Source organism: Lissotriton helveticus, chromosome 5_1 (assembly GCF_964261635.1).
Source record: "Lissotriton helveticus chromosome 5_1, aLisHel1.1, whole genome shotgun sequence".
Taxonomy (NCBI): Eukaryota; Metazoa; Chordata; class Amphibia; order Caudata; family Salamandridae; genus Lissotriton; species Lissotriton helveticus.
The window spans coordinates 1,590,312,171-1,590,333,640 of NC_136065.1; the positions used below are offsets into that span (position 1 = coordinate 1,590,312,171).

Below are 21,470 nucleotides of genomic sequence, written 5' to 3' on the forward strand. Positions count from 1 at the left end.
TGCTGCCTCTCTATCCCCTCCAATTGCTCACACCTGCGCTGCCTCACTATCCCCTCCACGTGCTCACACCTGCGCTGCCTCACTATCCCCTCCAAGTGCTCACGCCTGTGCTGCCTCACTATCCCCTCCACGTGCTCATGCCTGCGCTACCTCACTATCCTCTCCATGTGCACACACCTGCGCTGCCTCACTATCCCCTCCGCGTGCACATGCCTGCGCTGCCTCACTATACCCTGCAAGTGCTTACACCTGCGCTGCCTCACTATCCCCTCCACGTGCTCACACCTGCGCTGCCTCACTATCCCCTCCACGTGCTCACACCTGTGCTACCTCTCTATCCCCTCCAATTGCTCACACCTGCGCTGCCTCACTATCCCCTCCACGTGCTCACACCTGCGCTGCCTCACTATCCCCTCATATTGCTCACACTTGCGCTGCCTCACAATCCCCTCCAAGTGCTCACACCTGTGCTGCTTCACTATCCCCTCCAATTGCTCACACCTGCGCTGCCTCTCCATCCCCTCCACGTGCTCACACCTGCGCTGCCTCACTATCCCCTCCACGTGCTCATGCCTGCACTGCCTCACTATCCCCTCCAATTGCTCACACCTGCGCTGCCTCACTATCCCCTCCACGTGCTCTAGCCTGCGCTGCCTCACTATCCCCTCCACATGCTCATGCCTGCACTACCTCTCTATCCCCACCAAGTGCTCACACCTGTGCTGCCTCACTATCCCCTCCACGTGCTCACACCTGCGCTGCCTCACTATCCCCTCCACGTGCTCTAGCCTGCGCTGCCTCACTATCCCCTCCACATGCTCATGCCTGCGCTACCTCTCTATCCCCACCAAGTGCTCACACCTGTGCTGCTTCACTATCACTTCCACTTGCTCACACCTGTGCCGCCTCACTATCCCCTCCACGTGCTCACACCTGCGCTGCCTCACTATCCCCTCCACGTGCTCACGCCTGCGCTGCCTCACTATCCCCTCCACGTGCTCACGCCTGCGCTGCCTCACTATCCCCTCCACATGCTCACACCTGCGCTGCCTCACTATCCCCTCCTTGTGCACACTCATGCCCTGGATCACTATCCCCTCCACGTGCTCACACCTGCGCTGGCTCACTATCCCCTCCACGTGCTCACGCCTGCACTGCCTCACTATCCCCTCCTTGTGCACACGCCTGCGCAGCCTCACTATCCCCTCCCATGCTCACACCTGCGCTTCCTCACTATACCCTCCACGTGCTCACACCTGCGCTGCCTCACTATCCCCTCCATTTGCACACACCTGCGCTGCCTCACTATCCCCTCTAAGTGCTCACACCTGTGCTGCCTCTCTATCCCCTCCAAGTGCTCACACCTGCGCTGCCCCACTATCCCCTCTAAGTGCTCTCACCTGTGCTGCCTCTCTATCCCCTCCATGCTTACACCTGCGCTGCCTCACTATCCCCACCAAGTGCTCACACCTGTGCTGCTTCACTATCACTTCCACTTGCTCACACCTGCGCCGCCTCACTATCCCCTCCACATGCTCACACCTGCGCTGCCTCACTATCCCCTCCACGTGCTCACACCAGCACTGCTTCATTATCCCCTCCACGTGCTCACGCCTGCGCTGCCTCACTATCCCCTCCACGTGCACATGCCTGCGCTGCCTCACTATCCCCTCCACGTGAACATGCCTGCGCTGCCTCACTATCCCCTCCACGTGCTCACACCTGCACTGCCTCACTATCCCCTCCACGTGCTCGCAGCGGTCCCCTCCACGTGCTCACACCTGCGCTGCCTCACTATCCCCTCCACGTGCACACACCTGCGCTGCCTCACTATCCCCTCCACGTGAACACGCCTGCGCTGCCTCACTATCCCCTCCACGTGCTCACGCCTGCACTGCCTCACTATCCCCTCCACGTGCTCACACCTGGGCTGCCTCACTATCCCCTCCACGTGCTCACGCCTGTGCTGCCTCACTATCCCCTCCATGTGCACACACTTGCGCTGCCTCACTATCCCCTCCCATGCTCACACCTGCGCTTCCTCACTATACCCTCCACGTGCTCACACCTGCGCTGCCTCACTATCCCCTCCATTTGCACACACCTGCGCTGCCTCACTATCCCCTCTAAGTGCTCACACCTGTGCTGCCTCTCTATCCCCTCCAAGTGCTCACACCTGCGCTGCCCCACTATCCCCTCTAAGTGCTCTCACCTGTGCTGCCTCTCTATCCCCTCCATGCTTACACCTGCGCTGCCTCACTATCCCCACCAAGTGCTCACACCTGTGCTGCTTCACTATCACTTCCACTTGCTCACACCTGCGCCGCCTCACTATCCCCTCCACATGCTCACACCTGCGCTGCCTCACTATCCCCTCCACGTGCTCACACCAGCACTGCTTCATTATCCCCTCCACGTGCTCACGCCTGCGCTGCCTCACTATCCCCTCCACGTGCACATGCCTGCGCTGCCTCACTATCCCCTCCACGTGAACATGCCTGCGCTGCCTCACTATCCCCTCCACGTGCTCACACCTGCACTGCCTCACTATCCCCTCCACGTGCTCGCAGCGGTCCCCTCCACGTGCTCACACCTGCGCTGCCTCACTATCCCCTCCACGTGCACACACCTGCGCTGCCTCACTATCCCCTCCACGTGAACACGCCTGCGCTGCCTCACTATCCCCTCCACGTGCTCACGCCTGCACTGCCTCACTATCCCCTCCACGTGCTCACACCTGGGCTGCCTCACTATCCCCTCCACGTGCTCACGCCTGTGCTGCCTCACTATCCCCTCCATGTGCACACACCTGCGCTGCCTCACTATCCCCTCTAAGTGCTCACGCCTGCGCTGCCTCTCTATCCCCTCCACGTGCACACGCCTCCGCTGCCTCACTATCCCCTCCACGTGCTCACGCCTGCGCTGCCTCACTATCCTCTCCATGTGCACACACCTGCCTCACTATCCCCTCCACGTGCACATGCCTACGCTGCCTCACTATACCCTGCAAGTGCTTACACCTGCGCTGCCTCACTATCCCCTCCACGTGCTCACACCTGCGCTGCCTCTCTATCCCCTCCAATTGCTCACACCTGCGCTGCCTCACTATCCCCTCCACGTGCTCCGACCTGCGCTGCCTCACTATCCCCTCCAATTGCTCACACCTGCGCTGCCTCACTATCCCCACCAAGTGCTCACACCTGTGCTGCTTCACTATCACTTCCACTTGCTCACACCAGCACTGCTTCATTATCCCATCCACGTGCTCATGCCTGCACTGCCTCACTATCCCCTCCACGTGCACACGCCTGCGCTGCCTCACTATCCCCTCTAAGTGCTCACGCCTGCGCTGCCTCACTATCCCCTCCACGTGCTCATGCCTGCGCTGCCTCACTATCCTCTCCATGTGCACACACCTGCACTGCCTCACTATCCCCTCCACGTGCACATGCCTGCCCTGCCTCACTATACCCTGCAAGTGCTTACACCTGCGCTGCCTCACTATCCCCTCCACTTGCTCACGCCTGCGCTGCTTCACTATCACCTCCACTTGCTGATACATGTGCTACCTCTCTATCCCCTCCAATTGCTCACACCTGCGCTGCCTCACTATCCCCTCCACGTGCTCACACCTGCGCTGCCTCACTATCCCCTCCAATTGCTCACACCTGCGCTGCCTCACTATCCCCTCCACGTGCTCACACCTGCGTTGCCTCACTATCCCCTCCACGTGCTCACGCCTGCGCTGCCTCACTATCCCCTCCACGTGCTCACACCTGCGCTGCCTCACTATCCCCTCCAATTGCTCACACCTGCGCTGCCTCACTATCCCCTCCACGTGCTCACACCTGCACTGCCTCACTATCGCCTCCACGTGCTCATGCCTGCGCTGCCTCACTATCCCCTCCAATTTCTCACACCTGCACTGCCTCACTATCCCCTCCACGTGCTCTAGCCTGCGCTGCCTCACTATCCCCTCCACGTGCTCTAGCCTGCGCTGCCTCACTATCCCCTCCACATGGTCATGTCTGCGCTGGCTCACTATCCCCTCTAAGTGCTCACACCTGCGCTGCCTCACTATCCCCTCCACGTGCTCACACCTGCGCTGCCTCACTATCACCTCCACGTGCTCACACCTGCGCTTTCTCACTATCCCCTCCAAGTGCTCACACCTGCGCTTTCTCACTATCCCCTCCAAGTGCTCACGCCTGCGCTGCTTCACTATCACCTCCACTTGCTGATACCTGCGCTGCCTCACTATCAGTGGCGACTGGTGCCTTTGAAAAGTTGTGGATGAGAATTATGTTGCAAGCGAGTCCAATGAACAAAAGGGGAGTTTGAGAGGCTTCTTCCCCTAGAAAACTTTGAAAAAGGAGTAGTAAATGGTGCATTTTAAAAGAAATTTGAGAAAGCAGGCGATTTATAAAGCAATTGTGAACGTATAGTCTTGAAATATTTAAACACAATAAAAACGGTCCCATATCTTACGCATTAATTATGTTCAACTATTATTATAGTGGGGAAAAAAACAAGATTTAATTTTCACTGCTTTTCCACTCCATTCTGCCTGTATGCAGACAAAACAGCGTACACAACTATGCAAAATCCTTTTTCCACCAATGGCACCCATTTAGCCTGGACTGGACGAAACCCTCAGTGGGCCTTTCACAGCTAATATATGTGGTTAAGACCTCCCTGGACCTGCTAGTGACTCCGGGATTGGCAGAGAAGGCCTCTGATCGATGAGGGCCTTGTGATAAATAATGCATGGCGCACCACAGAGAGGACACGCGTCTGCCCGTAGCCAGATTAAGGGAGATTTCATTTATATGGAGCTTTAGAAAGCCGAAAACCAAGGTATATGCAGATCATATTGCAGCGCTTCCTCTTTGGTTAGGGGAATGTTTTATTTTTAATCCGGTGATAATGGGACAGACTGCAATGATTTTTACAAACGGTATTTTATTGATACTTTATCGATTGATGCTATTAAGAGAAAATAGACTATCTTGAAAGATAACACAGATCAGATCAGCACGGCCCTGGCCGCCACTGTGCGAGATTCCTGAGCAAGAGGTAACTTTGATTGTATTTGCTCTATTAATGAACACGATTATGGCACAGAAATGCTAGGCTTGGAATGGCGCAAACTGCAAAGGTGCGATCCATTCCTGCTACAGTGGGATCCCGCCCCCCTTTATCTTCATTTTACAGCCCACACGAGGGCTTCCAAGGCGGAGACACCCCTTCAGCTGAAACGAGGCCTACTGGTGTGTGCTCATGCGGGCTTCACTAATCCAGAGAGGCCTGTAATTTACATTTCTGCCCGTGCCCACAGTTTCAACCTGTGCGTTTATTTCATTCTACAATCGCTCTCGGGCTCTTAAGGGCAGCATTTAGGGGCCCCTGGTACCTGGCAAGGGTGAGGCGGAATCCGGCCTTGTGCATACCGTATTCACGCTGGAGGGGTGTAGGAAGGCCCGCGTGGACAAGGCAATGAGGTTAGCCAGAATACAAGAGATTAAAGAAACATGATCCTGTGGGCGATGCTGAGAGTCTTAAATTGAATACGTTTCTCAACCGGCAGCCAAAGTAGTTTGGGATTGGAACTATTGATGGAACAGATTCTTGGCAGACCAAGGAAAGCCCGGGCTGCCGCATTTTGTGCCCTTTGTAGACGCAGTATCTCTGCCCTATTGGCCCCAATATCTAGGGAGCTCGCATAGTCCAGTCTAGAGAGGACTGTGGCCTGAATGATCACTTGACGGGTGGTAGGGTCGAAGAAACCCAGCAAAGGTTTGAGCCTAGGTAGGAACCCAAAACATACCCCGGCTACTACCTTTGTCTGGGTTTGAAAACAAAGAGCGTAGTCTATCCAGACTCCTAGATTTTTTACCGCTGGTTTAGGAGCTGACGGAGGGTCCAGAGGTCACTCCACAGATGGATGTCTTCGCCCACCACCAAGATCTCCAATTTGTTGGCATTGAGTTGGAGACAATTGGTTGTCATCCAATCTGCAGCGGCTGTTAGATCTTCCTTAAACTTGAGTGCACCCTGCCCAGCGCCGTCAGATAGTGCCACCACCCGCTTTGTGTCATCTGCGTAAGATACCACAGCTAATCCTCTGTTCCTGGCCAGTGCTGCCAGAGGTTGGATATAGATGTTAAAAAGGGTTGGGATTAAAGCCGAACCCTGCGTAATGATGTCTACCTGCTCACAACTCCTTTGTCTTGTGCTTTCAGCTCATACTGGCACCCTTGCTGGAGGTCCTTGGTTTTCTCGCACTCACTCACACACTGACCCTGCACCATCATACAAATCACATCTACACGGAAACCTGAAATCATCTCCTGGCCCCTACCTGTTTGCTTGCATCTACTTGGTGAAAACCTTATTTGCATTAATTTGGTGCAAAATGACTCCCACATCTATATCCAATATCATGTGATTTTGCTGTGCCTCCTGATTCCTGCCTGTGTGCTCGAACATGCACCATTTTGTGAATTCTGCCCATCTAGCACCACCTGCTCTGCTTGACCCTCCTGTCACTTTATCTATGTACCACCCATAGTTCCTGCCTTTGTACTCACACTTGCTCCATCTCGTTTTCCCGTACCCTAGCTCACGCCTACTGCTTCTGATACCCAACCAGGCATGCCTAACTGCTTCGTTTATGACTTCCACCACTTTAATCCTATCCATGAATATCTGTCCTGCACTAATGACAGCTCACTCTCGCTCATTGTGTGTTAAGCCTGACCCAGGCTATTTCTCTTTCACATTCTCTTACATGCACAGATCTGACTCCTGTCTCATTATCTATACTCTGGTAATTCCCTCCCACTTAGTCACATTGGCCAAAAGCATTCTTCTTGGGCACACACCACACTGTACATGTCCTGCTTTTTTGTTTCTGTCCTTGTGGTCATATCTGTTCTGTAACTCTCATCTATCCATAATCTCTTGATTTCTTCCCCAAGTCATAATTTGTGAGGGCACAATTCCCAATCACGTGCTCACATATGCGCTATTTTGAGATATCCGCCTTCTCAGATATATTTGCTCGATCTCAGGATTATTGCAAAAAGAATCACTTTCTCTATCACCTGATTTCAACTCACATCCTAGCTCCAGTTCCTCAGTGTCACTCATCTACATCTCATGTACGGCCACTTTATTCCCGCCTAGGCCGCCACGCCTTCATGAGCTACTGATTCCCACCTACACACTAGTGCACCCTGTTACCAAGCAGACACATGCTCTATCTCCCAATTTCCGGCTACATACTCGCACTTCCTCATTTTTATTTGCTTTGATTAATACACATGTACCTACTCTGTCCTCCAATATCCACTTCTGCTTTCACACCTCCTTTGTCATGTACATCCACCCTTGTCCTCAAGCCTGTACCTTTCTCACCTGCAGGAGCACTGAGATGGACCTGCCGTACCTGGACCTCCTGGAGTTTGTGGCGGATATGAACGTCCTCCTGGCTTTAATTATCAACGGTCCCATGTAAGACATAAGGCCTCAGGTTTGGAGAAGCAGGAGCATTATGAGTGGATATGGGGACAGATCCTACGGCAAAGCGGTATTGACAAATGTGGGGCTTAGTGGAAAGATGAGCCAAATTTTAGAGCATGGAGGTTGAGTGCAGGTTAGGCGGGTCCATGGACAGTGATTTGTATGTGTAGGAGTCATAAGCAAAACAATTGTTCAATAAATTGCTGAAATTAGTCCTTACAATTTGCAAACTGTACACCTGTAGATCACTGGTCAAATTTACACCATCCACAAATGTAGACTGTATCGACTGTACACTCAACTAAAATCAGGCACACCCCCACCTTGCATGTTTCTTAACCGCATGCGCGCTAGCGGTTTTCCCGCTGCGCGCTGCGTTTTTTCAAAAGCCGCGTTGCATGACGAGCTCAGCTCGTCATGAGCGCGGAAGGGGTTAAGAATTTCACCTGTAGTGACTCACCACCTTGGAAGAATAGTGAACGTTTTTAGGTAATGCAATGAGATTGTATCACAATTATGTGAATTGATCAGGTAATGTAATTGTGGGGGTTACAGGGACGATTTTTCCTTTTGGTGTTTCCCTTGTGTTATGATTGTTGGCTTCTGCATATTTTCTGTCATCTGTTCTGCAGACCATATATATTAGTAGTGCTTTGGTCTTCCGCTGTGGGAGTCATGTGCCCACCAGCAGACTGCTTAATACTTTTTGGTGCTGTGCCAGCAGCTCTCCCAAGGCAAGCCTATGTGTGCCTCTGCGTGCCTGAAACTGCAGACTATTTGATTCTGTATTATTCACCTCTTGACTAGGAGTGTGTGAAATTCACATAATGTGCTTTCCCATATTTACACAAAATTTTGGTAAAATTATGTGAAGTGACGCATTATTTTGCTAAATGCAAACCTGTCATTTTGCACTATATTTTAGCAACAATTTTTTATGCAAGAATGCATTTCGCTCTAAAATAAAATTGGGAAAAAATCCCACGGAAAACAAATACCACCTGTGTTCTGTTGCTCCCTGCCAATTGCTGTACATATAAAAAATATATATGTATCATTACTATAATGACACAGAAAACTCCTGACTGCCTGAGTTTCTCCAACAAAGACCTTTCCAGTAAATATTGATCCAAGGGTTGATTTATAATTATTGAATATTGGAATTATTGGGGATTTAATAGCACACCTCTCTTTCTAAATATAAAAACATATTTGGGGTTACACACAGCATCCAGCTTCTGGCACTCCTCAGAATTAGCCCACAGTCAAGAAAACAATCCCCTTTGGGTAGCTCAATCATACAACTCTCATACTCATACCAACAAATTATATCACCAAAACTTGAATAAAGCTAATCCTACAAATCCAGATACAAGGAAACTCAATATGGGTCAGTAATTACTAAAGTGATTTATTATACATTCATTAAAAACATTTTATAGTACAAGACCTTATAAAAAGGAATTCATTCATATATTTAAAAAACATTTAAAACAATTCTAGTATCAACACACTTTTTCATAATACAAAAGAAAAAACATGTAAATATATTAAAACGTTTGTTCAATAGAACAAACAGTATGGTAGAACATGCAAGAAAATTAATTCTGGTCCAAAGAACTGCACTAGTCTGACATTGACTCCTCAGAATTACCTAAATTGATACTAGGCATCCGTCAACTCATATAAAACTTTATAAATAAATAAAAGAGAAATAGAAAGCAAATTCTCAAACAAATCAAAATGCTTAAACAACACTCTTTTTCTAATCAGATCAGGAATGCTCCTATTAGGTATATCTGCTCAGAAATTTTTAAGCTCCGATATGTGAGTTTCAACCTGTCCACAAGTCTTTCCTTCTTCAGTACCGCCCTGTGAATATCAGTCTATTTTCTTTGCAGAAGATATCAAAAATCTGATCAAAAAGAATTTTCTAAAGACTAAGGGCCAGATGTAGGTAATTTTAATTTAACACCTCTTAAATACCGATTCATACCGAATCGGTATTTAAGAGGTGGTAAAATAGAGGGGGGGAGATGTAGGTATTTCAGGGTCGGTAAATACCGAATCGTTAAGATTCGGTATTTACCGATTCTGTAAATACCGAATCGGTATTGCCCATTGATTCCTATGGGCCTTGCAGCCCATAGGAATCAATGGGCAATACCGATTCTGTAATTACAGAATCGGTAAATACCGATTTTTGCAAGGGTGCAGGGGGTGTCACTTTGACACCCTCTGGCACCCCAAAAATAGGCATGTGCGCCATGTGGCACACAGACATGCCCTAAGGGCATGTCTGTGTGTCACATGGCACAGGTGTGCATGCATACATGTGCATGCACACCTGGATTCGGTATTTTACCACCCAATTGGATTGGGTGGTAAAATACCGAATCTGAAAGGCCTGCGGCACTCAAAGATGTGCTACCTACATATGCTTTTACAGACTCAGTATTTTTACCGAGTCTGAATTTACCGATTCGGTAATTTTACCGAATCTGTAAAATACCGATTCCGTAAAGCATGCTCCTACATCTCAAAATCCAATTACCGGTCGGTAACGGCCGAATTCGGCCGTTACCGACCGGTAATTGGCCACCTACATCTGGCCCTGAATCTCTTGTGGTCACTAATAGCTTACACAGCTTTGAGCTTATTTCTGAATTCGCCCTTCTTTTGCACATTTTCAACAGAATCTCTCTGGGTCCCCAAGGACCGCTGCCCTGCCAAAACCCTCAAGCAAGACCTATGATGCTTTTCAGTAGTTCACTAACAAAAGAAGAGATGCCCATTGTATTAGGTCCACAAACGTAAAGGGTTTCTTAAAGAAATAATCATTCAGCACAGATGGCTTGATCAATGTCACTCCTCCCTTACTTTTGGACACAATGTAAGATGCTTTCCTTCTCACAGCTTCAGAATTCACGAGCCTAATGGGCTTCTTGACCAGCCCATAGCAACAGCACACCAATAGTGGTCCTCCCTGTGCTTTATGACCTTTGGAAAGAAATAGATGGTGGTGCTATCTGGACACTTAGACTTTTAAATAACTCCATCGATCAATCTATCGACCATGCCATTTTTGCCCCCCCAGATAGTCTGAACAAGGCATGAAGGCTCCATTCTAAGCGGATTGCCCTCCAGTATGTCTCCATCTCTTGAGCTCAGCCCCCCATAGCCTAAACTGCCATGTCCTGCAGAGATCATTTTCTTTTTAACACATGGTTGCTAGCTTTGGCTGTGTTACTCCATCTAGCAACAGCAATATTTTTTAGGTGTTTATGTTAGAGTTGGGCGAGCCAACAAATTAAATGGGAGAGCCAAGCCACTGGTCTGGCTCAGATCTTAGAGCCTATGCACGAGCCGATCCTTCAGAGGGGGTAGGATGTTTTTGCTGAGGGATGCCAGTTCATTCAGGGTTGTTTCACATGCTCATTTTCCATTGTTTAGCTTACTTTAGTTGACCCTTTTTTGCTCTTTCATCATCTGAGATGAGGTAGGTGATGGGGTGGTGGTCTAGAATCAAGCTGGATGGAGTCAACCTTCACAATGATTAGGTCCAGGTTTGCACCCTTTTTGTGTGTAGGGCTGTCGCAGATGTGGGTCGGATCAAGTACAGCTAGGAAGGTTTTAAGGCAGCTCACTGCAAGGTCATTCCAGTGTAGATTGAAGTCTCCAAGGGAAATCTGGGTGCCTTGATGACCAGCGTTGGTTGAGATGAATTCCATGATTTGTTCAAATAATGAGAGGTTGTCTCCAGGTGAATAGTAGACCGTGTGAAGTTTGCAGAGTGGTCAGTTGTTACTTGCAATATCAAGGCATAGGTATTCATGAGAGGATAGAGCAATGGTTTGTGACTATTTCACTAAGAAATTGTTACGGAAAATGCAAGCAATATCACTACCTGGTCTGTTTGTTCTCTCCAATCTAGTGCTGTTGTGACTAGGGAAACCTAGAATGTCCAGCATAGGTGCTGAGGAATCATTTAGCCATGTTTCGATCAGGATTAGGAGGCCGAGCTCATGTGTAAGGGTGAGCTCGGCGATAACTGGCGGGTGGCTCATAGATGATCTGCATTTGAGTAGCATGCATTTTAGGTGACGATTGGTGTCAGCTGAGGGAGTCTGTGTGATGGTAATATACTTAAGGTTGGCTTCTTTAAGGACTCTGGTGTCGGGCCTAGGTTCTCTGTGTGGATTCACAGAGTTAGTTTGGATTTGGCCCAGATTGTCTATGGTAGGTATATATTAAAGGAGGAGGGAGCGAATGTTGCTGGCGGATAGTGGATTGTTCAGTTTAATGGGCTAGGAGGGGCCTTAGGGTAGGATATAGTTCGCTACTCAGATGAGGAGAGGACGAGATATGAGAAGGCCACCTAGTGCAGTAGTTAGAGGATTGGGCATGACTGTGACTAATGTTCTTCGGAATCCTACTGGGGTACCGATTGATCACCAGCTCTGCAGTGAGGCTTTGTAGTCCTGCCTTAAGTTGTTGTAAGTTCAGTGAAATCTCGCCTAGTCTGGATTCAAGTGAGGCATGAAAGCGTGTGGCCATAGATTAGGGCAAGGGCCCAGGCGATGGGGGGCTGCTCCAGGTTGTGGTCATTCTTCACACTGAGTCACAGTTGGGTCTCAAGTCATCAATGCTACGGTCCATCCTTGACTGGTCTAGGGTAACTCGATATACCTAGCAGCACCAGACACGTTTTTAAACCATATCCAACATGTCTAAAATACAGCAGATAATTTTATTTACCAGTGTGTGTAGATTAGACCTCATTTTGCACCACTGACTTCCCTTTCCAGAGTTCCGTTTAAAGCCTCAACATTTACCCACAGGGCTTTCTATCAAGGTTTCTGAGTTCAAACGTAGATAATGCTTCCTTGGACACCCCTTGTGCTCTGTCAAGCAGTTATGTTTGCCAATGCCCAATACTATCTTTGCCAGATATGATGTAAGGCAGTAATTCGTTCTAAGTATACAATTTAATAGGCAGGAACCCTCTGCCTGTGTCCCTAAGTACATAATCGTGTATAATTGGTGTTTAGACGGTCTCTGAAAGCCTAGTTGTTTGCATGCTCGTTTAATAGTTGTCTGTGGTGTCCTTGTAATGTTTCTTTCAATGGTGCCCTGTAACTTCTACGTCTGAGAGCGTTGTAAGTGATTTTAACATAACAGATGCCTTAGAGTAGCTTCTACACAGTACACCTACGGCATCAATAAGTTTGCAACATGCTAAAGTCCAGCAAAGTCAATATATATGTGTTTTATTCCTCTGCATAAATATCTCTTGATTTTGGGCCCTCTTCCACAAGTCATTTTTTGTGAGGCATTTGCCATCATATTAACGAAGATTTCAACTTTACATTCTTTCTTTCTTATTTATTTACAAACAATGATTTTATCTTCTATTGTGGCATTACAGTTGACATTTTTCGGTTTTTGCCTATAGTTTGGATTTTTTTTTACCACATTATGTTCTGTAATGTTTTCTATAACGCTCTTTATGACATTTTACAGTTCATGTTCTAACATTACCTTCGGGTAATGTTCGCGCTATATAAAATCGCATTAAAGAAATAAATAAATAAAAATAAATAAAATAAGTTAAAACTGATCTGGGTCAATACTTTCAACAGAGGTATTGTGCCGGAACTTATAACCATTCTCTGAAAAGCGTTTACATTTGCATCGTTTCACTATTAATAGAAACCCAAGTACTATCTGGTAACTGCTAGATGTAACCCAGCCCCACCACTTCTTCAACCTCAGGAGCAAGAAAGTCAGCTGTAAACTCACCTCCATCTTCAATGCATTCATCACCATGGCCACCTTTACTGATCAATGGAAACACGGAGAGGTCAGACCCTTCCTCAAAAAAAACCTTCACTGACCCCAGCGATCTCAAGAACTACCACCCTATCTCTCTGCTCCCGTCCCCACCAAAGTCCTTGAGTAGGCCATCAACCGACAACTCACCGAACACCTGGAGAATAACAACCTGCTGGACACCTCCCAGACCGTTTCCCATGCCATCCACAACACCAAGAATACTCTGATCGCCGCCACCAGCACCATCAGACCCTTTCTCGATTGAGGAGACACAGCGTCCCTGATCCTCCTTGACCTCTCTGCCGCGTTCGACACCTTATCCCACTACACCCTCATCAAGAGACTTTGCCACATCGGGATCCAGGGAGACGCCCTGGCTGCTCCTTTGGTCATAAGCGCCTTGAGACCTGTAGGTGAGATGGCGCTATATAAGCTAAAGTAACAATAACAATAACAAATGTATTGCGTCCTTCCTCACAAGACAAACCCAGAGAATCCAACTACCCCCCTTCATTTCTGTACCCAAGAGCATGATTAATCCCTTAGCCCCACCCTGTTCAACACCTACATAACACCCCTGGCCAACATTGTCAGAACTCATGGCCTCAACATAATTTCCTACGCAGACAACACCCAACTCATCCTCTCGCTCTTAGATTACCCCTCCACCACCAGGACCAACTTCCTCAACTGCATGACGAGCATCGCTCAATGAATGAAGACCAACTGCCTGAAGCTCAACATGGATAAGTCTGAAGTGATGATCTCTGAAAACAACACCTTCCCATGGAAATACACATGTTGGCCTTCCAAACTTGTTGCCAAACCCATGCCGACAGACCACGCCCTCAACCTTGGCATCATCCTGGACAGCAAACTCACCTTGAAATGCTATATCAATGCAGTCGTCTCCGCTTGCTTCCGACCCGTCGCATACTCCGAAAGGTCTTCAGATGGCTCCCTGTTGATACCAGATAAACCATTAACCAAACCCTAATCACCAGCCAACTCGGCCACGGTAAAGTAATAGAAATCAGCAATTCTGTGCCTGTCACATTTCACTTTTTGACTTCACGTTGTATGGTATATCCAATCCTGCTTCCTAGGAGTATTTTATTTTCCCAGATGTGTTCCAGTAATCTTTTCTTCTCATGCAGCTCATGAATCTTGTACAACGGCATCATGCAAGCTGAGTTGCTTCCAAGTTTTTGGGTGAGCTCAGGGTGTAGATGGGGTTTATGATGGGGCAAGATTGAGCGCTCCGAAATTGCATCTGAAAGCAGTGTGAGTTTCTTCTAGTGCCTCTCACTGGGCCATAAGGGTGTTCAGTTAACATGCTTATGCAAACTTTGGCCTCTCTGTAGAGCACGAGTGAAAGACTCATTTGTGCCATCTGTAACAAAAAAGACGTATAGCTGTTGAGATATTGAGAGTGAAGTATTAGAGGTGGGAGGGTCAACAAATCAACCGAGCGGTTCTCTGGAAGGCTCTGGCTTGGCTCAAAGAGCCTGTGTACGAGCGAAGTCCCAATAGTGTGTGGCATGTTTTATGCAACAAACATCATGCAAAAATATGGGAAGATCTCTTCAAAATTCCAAAAAGCATATTTCTTTAACACACGGAAGCGTTTCACTTTAGTACATCAGAATATTTAATTGCATTAAAAAGCATTCAATAAAATTGACATTTTTAAAATATGAATTTAGAAACATTTATGCCTCCTGCCATGTAACAATGCCATTAGTGAACTAAGAGGTACGTCAGTTGTCATGTGCACCCTACATATGGCCTATATTCTTATTATAGCTGAAAAAATATTATAGTTACACCTTTTAAATTAAACACAAGCAGGGCCGGACTGGGAATCAAAACCGGCCCTGGCAAAGTGCTCGGCTGGCCCCCCCTCCCCTCCGGGGGTTGTGGGTGCCGCCGAGCTCTTTGCCGGGGCCGGTTTTCGGCCGTTTTTGTTACAGGGCCCATTTTGCAGCTATGCTGCAAAAAATGCCCTGTAACAAAAACGGCCCCCAGGGGCCCCCAACTGGCCCCCCACCCGTGCGGCGCACCGGGGGATTGCCTGGTGCCCGCTACGGCCAGTCCGGCCCTGAACACAAGATATGTTTTGTACAGCTCATGTCTACAGCTTATGTATCTTACATGCTTTCATATGCAATAATGAAGAAAAAAGAAACACATAAAATAAACAATTGTTTTAGATCACACAATCTGGTCAAACAGGGAAGCCAAGATTGATCCCAGGCTTTTTGTTTGCACATTGTGCAATTCTAGCGCTAAATAGGTATCTTATTCTCTCTCCTACTTTACAGCAAGTGTTAAAGTTTGCCTTCAATTTTTGGCACATGAGCTTAGTGTGTGGGTGGCAGGCAGAAGCTGCATGAAAGCTCAGCTTGTTTTGGTCCTGAGGCTCCAAAAGTACCTCAAGGTAAGCCAAAATCAGGCATCTTGCTCAAGCCTCTACTGGCTCGCCCACCTCTACGAAGTGTTGACAGTGCCAAAGGAAAAGAAAATACATTGTGATGGAGAGAGTGAAAGCATGGCCCTTTGAGGGGACAGGCGAAATGCATAATGGAAGAGAACATGTTCTGGAAGGGTGTGCCTTGCTTGACACTCTGGAGGAACTAATGGTCCGTAGAGATGGACAGCTAATGATATAAGTGAAATTGCACTCTCCCTCCTACAGGCCAGATGTATTCCATTGAGGGCGATCTAAAGTGGTTTTGCAATTCTGGAGAGGAGGAGGAGTGTTGCTGACACTCTTGAAACTGCCACATCCTCTGTATTGTGGAACGAACTGGTTGGACTGAAACTGCATGGGTTGTGAGAACTGATGCTGCCAAAAGGGTTTACCTTCAGAGTAATCCCGAACTTACAGTTTTGTCTGTGGAACCGAAGAGCCAGGGAAGCCAAGGCAAATAAGTGGTGCTAGCACAACCCTGTTTCAAGGGTGAGTCAGCCTTCTTGGCAAAAACATGAGCATCATCACAGAGAATGTTCATAAGAATCAACTGGACATTCACGAAACAGCCAGTTGAGTGCATCCATGCATAGTGGTGCATGGAAATAAAGAAGCCACTGGACCTCACCAGCCATTCCACAGTATGTAGGCCAAAGCAGAAGATGTTCGGTTCTCTTTAGTAGAGAGAAAGGAGTCGCAATTCTGCTACAAAGAAGTGGAAGGCTATACCACAAGACTCTAGGACTGAGCAAGGAAAGGTTGAGGTGAAAGACTATGACACTGGATGACCTAATGATTCACTATCTGAGTAGAAACTGGTTTATTCCATGTGACCAAAATGAGATCTATGATGGGTTTGTTGAAAGACAACAAGGGATTTGCAGCAGGAGAAGCCAGCTGCAAAATCTCTGTGGGGTTAGCTCTGTTTTCATCTACGGGCAAAGGCAATCCATAATCCTCACAATCTTGTGTAGCACAGCTACGAAGGAGGCAATCTCCTCCTTCGGAGGTGCTGAGGGACTCTCCAGATCTACCTCGGGGACAGTGCCCAGGCCACTTGTAGTTTGCAGATCCAAACTGTCCCCACCATCTGTGCTAGTAAGAGGAAAAGATTACCTGCTTCACTGCTATCATCATGGTTGATGATATTGGCCATATGAGTGAGTCTGAGTAAGAGCTAAAAATCCCTTCAAACCTGTCCAATACTTATCATAAGGTAAATCCCTGCAGAACTCTTTCTCCATCAACTATTGGGCATGGGACTGGGATCATATCAAAATGGCCTTCACCTTTCCGAAATTTGCCACATATTGTAACAGATCAGTGATGGTTGAAACCCTGGCAGTGAAGCAACTGCTGTGCAGGTAGAGGCTAAGCAGGGTTTACGAGGGCCAGGACTGAAGCCTATGCTGGAAACCTAGTCCAATTCAGAGGCCCCAAGGGCTCCTGTGGCTTTCAGGTGCACCAGAGAAAGATGGAGGATAAAAGAGCCAGCATAGCCTGGGTGAAGATAACCAACTGTGCATTGTCAGTTCAAGGAGATGGAAACTCTAGGTAGAATGCAGGAGGCTCTGGGCCCAGAGCAAGTTGCATCTCTGTGAAAAGCAGATACCTGAATTATATTGATGGCCTGGTTTTCGGGCAATGACCTGCAGGAGTGACGCACCTGGTGTTCATCCTAAGCTTGTGCCATTAATACCTCTACCTTCCACTCCTTCATGGCCTATGTGTGCATGAAGTTGCACTTCTCACTTCTCACACGACCCAGAGTAATGTTTGGGCTCCTGGCACCAAAGGTATATATCTGTTTCTGTCCAGTGTCAGGGCATGGTCAGCTCATCTCCCATTGTCCAATGGCAGGCATAGCTAGCTCATCAAATCCTATTTTTCAATTTGCATTCTACTGCTCGTTGTCTTGTTGTTATAATGTGGTGGAAAAAATACTTGTTATGCAACGGCAAGAAATAAACATGACTTGATCAGCTAATCATGCCTGCCATGGGAAAACTTAAGAGCTCTGTTGAATGCTTTTTCACACTATTCAGATTACATTTACTTAATGGTACACACATTTGAGTTCTGTCATTTCTGTGCCTGTTTAAGGTGCCGTGGAGTAAATGTCATGATTATTATTATTATTATTATTATTATTATGCGTTCTTATATAGCGCTCGATACCCGTAGGCATCTCGGCGCTTGCCTTGGGAACCCGTCCTGGCTTTTTTCCTGTGAGATACCCATACTGGGCATCACCAAGGTGAAAGCCAGGCATCCCGCCGCAGGGGGGCCATAGTGGAGATTAAGCAAGCTAATGCCCAGAGCTGCAGAGTATGAACCCGTGATTCGAGTAGGCACCGAAACGAGAATTATCGAGTCCGTGGATATTTGGGCTCAAGACCCTGCCGCGTCGGGAATTGAACCCTGGTCCCGGGTCTGACCTCTGCTTCAGGGTTTGCCTCCTCTCAAGATAGTCTAAAACACGCCTGATGTAAATATAATTATTACATGCAGCTAAGAGTGAGTCAAAATGAGCCTTTAGTTTGAAGTGGTAGAACCAACTGACTTTGGAAGCTCATTTGCTGCAGTTGCTTGCATAGTGAGTTCTTACATGCCTTTGGTGCACGTAGCCTTGGCTGCTGTGCACAGAGAACCTTTATTGCCGCAGACAGAAGAAGAAAATTAGAGAAAACATTGCTCAAGACCTGGCTTTTTTGACTGATTTCAGAAAGGGACCAAAGACCTGGCTATTTTGACTGACCGCAGCAGGATCCTGGTGCCTATAGCCTCACTGGTGATTAGAGGTGCTCTGCAAATCCAAGTTGATTGATAGAGCAGTTATTTCAAATTATTTATTCTAAAAATAGTTTATTAGTTACTGAATCTTCCTTGAGTTTAGGTGCACTGTTTGTGTTGCTGTTCAGTCTTCATCTCACAGGAGTATAACAATAGTGGTCATTAATCTTCTTACTCCTGGACCAATGGCATATGTACTGGGAAGGGCCGGGGATACATGTCCTGCGAGGGGATAGGCATGTGTGTACTGTGAGGGACCAATGATGCATCCACTGAGAGTGGCCACTGAATCTTATATGTCACGCAGCCCCTGATTCATGTCCTGTGAGGGGACACGGGTATGCCAGGTAGTGGGTGGAGCCACAGATGTAGGAAGCCCTTGACAGATGTTTGCCTGGGACAGTTGATGCATGTGCTGCTGGTGATCATGCTGTCTGCCTGCTACGGCTCCCTAGCAGTTCATGTGAGAACAGGGCTGGGAAGCTAATGGAGTCTCAACTGCTCCAGAAGATATCGGTGCTGCACAGACATTATTCTGCTTGGTTTCCTTTACAATTTGGAATCAAAGTTGGAAATTGAATTTTAGATAATTGTGAGAAGTAAGAGCACAGCAACTAACTCCCATGGTAGCTGCCGCAATCCTGACCTCATCCACACCCCCTGCACTTCACTACCACATGTGCTGCTTGGGTTTGTCTTAAATTAAAGACTGACTGTGCGATACCCCTTCAGAGTGATGCTGCTTTTTAGCCAAGAGCTCGTATGAAAAGCAGTGCTGCAAGTCCCAGAGTGCAGATTTGGGCTATTGGCATAAAATAACTAATTTTGGATGAAAACACCACATAAGATGGATACTCTCTTTTTAGTACAAGTTTGGCCACTGGGCACCTCTACAGTCCTGGGTACATTTCTGCTAATGAGGCTTGAGGTGTGGAATGTCACTGTGGTGAGCCTTGTTTAAGTTAAGCTTATCCTATGCAAGGCAGGCATTTGGGCACCGTCTGCCATTTACTACTGCTAGTGCAGTAAGCAAATCTGACTTTTATATCCTGGAACTAGGAAAGGGGACACATTTCACTGCTGCTATTCTGAGCAAGAGACAGCAGAAGTAGGTTAGAGATGAGGCATAGGCTGTTGAAGTGCGATGCTGTTCTTTCCAGAACTTTAAATTGCATTAAATGGGTTACTTTTTTAAACGTATCTCATTGAATTGACTTATCCGCTATTTTCTGCTCGTGTTAAAGTGTCACTTAAAATGCCACACATATGCATTAAAATGTCACACACACAGAAAACACAGAAATATGACACATAAGCAGCCAAACAACTTGGCAGCTATGGTGCCACTGAAAAGACTGCGTTGTCTGATTCATGGGTTTTCTGCAGCTGTACAGGAGATACTCACAGCCACTGCGACTATATTTCTTTAATCAATAATTAGAAAGAATTAGCATTGCCAAATCTTCCTGAACTTTCACATCTGAAAATCTACGTCCGCAAAATAGTTTCATTGTGTAATTATTAAAGGAGGCATAATGTAAATGTGAAAGCAAAAGTCCACTTTTTTAGTCTATTTTTAAGTGCTCCCATTTGATGCCATCTGTTGGAACAAGAGATTCAACAATAGTGCTCAACTTCACACATTTTGGTCAAGAGGAGGTGCCATGATTTGAACTCCACTTTCTTTCTTTAGAACAAGTTAATCATGAAAGGTTAGAATATCAACCCATCCCATGAGGTATTTATGTCCACTCCACTGTGGGTTTAGGGACTGATTTAGAGGTGGGCAATACCAGAATAACTTCCAATGGTAGATGAAGAGGCTCAAAGGACGTTCTGTTACTACCAACTATAAAGTAGTCCCTGATTTTTGTGGTTCTGAATTTCATGGTGGCTTATTGACAGGTAGTGCAGAAGCATGACAGAGCATTTTTGTCCTTGAAAGTGGCTGTCCGGCCTCTCCATGCGAGAAGTAAATGTAGCCCGTGTGTCTTAGCCATTTACTGTTTCCTCTGATGTGGGTTCTGAAGTTCATTCTTTCTCGCTGATGTTGGAAAGAAGTGAATTCGATTTAGCTAATCGGTGCTGAAGTTGTTGTGGTGTCGGCTAAGATCACGAGCACCGCGACCTGTAAGCTCGACCAAGGGCAGGACAGGAGCGGGAGCTTCTTAGACCCCTTCTGTACATAGGACCCCTGCTTGCGAGGAGCCTGCTCTACTCTGCTCGCCCGACCCCTCACACGCCATTACGACCATCCAGCCTTTGCGACTTTTGTATCTACCACCTAAGCTTTTCAAATGTGTGGTGAAGCAAGGAATGGAGCACGGTAAGGCTATAGGACCCCGGCGCAGTGCTGGCAGGTGTGGAGGCGGCCAGCACTAGGTCAGTGTGGCTTGTGCCTGCAAGCATAAGGCTGCACACCTGCTCCTTCTCTCCGTTTCTTCTACTCCATCAACAGCCCCACAAAAGCCCCACTTAAATGCATTGCAGCACATGAGGCCGCTGCCTGAAACTGAGGGACCTGCTTAAAACCTGCTAAAATCGGACCGTGGTCACTGGTGGCGTAAGGCGCTGAACTGTGCTGGGGAGGGGGTGTGAAAGCATGTGAAGGCGAGTGCAATGGCTGGCGTTGCGGAAGTGGCCCAGCCAGGTCTGGACGCAGCTTGCGGGGTCATCTGTTGAGCTCCTGCTCGGCCTCCGAACCCTTTCCCCCATAAGTCTTCCAGAAGTCCACCTGGTTCCAGATGTCCTCCAGTTGTCTGCCGGCTATTGGCTGTGGCTGATGGCCACTGAAGGCTGCTGGTCACCAGTGCATAGTAAGCACCTCTGGAATCTACAGTCAGCG

General features: G+C 47.7%; 1 protein-coding gene across 8 annotated transcripts in view; it reads left to right on the forward strand.

Annotated features, from left to right (window-relative positions):
• AMPD2 (adenosine monophosphate deaminase 2) overlaps nucleotides 1-21,470 on the forward strand; it is a 505,052-nt gene that overhangs the window by 402,498 nt on the left and 81,084 nt on the right. For all 8 annotated transcript variants that reach the window (XM_078644773.1, XM_078644774.1, XM_078644777.1 and 5 more), the window contains one exon: nucleotides 7,426-7,515. In XM_078644773.1, the coding sequence (XP_078500899.1) occupies nucleotides 7,426-7,515 (90 nt within the window). The remainder of the gene's footprint in view (nucleotides 1-7,425; nucleotides 7,516-21,470) is intronic.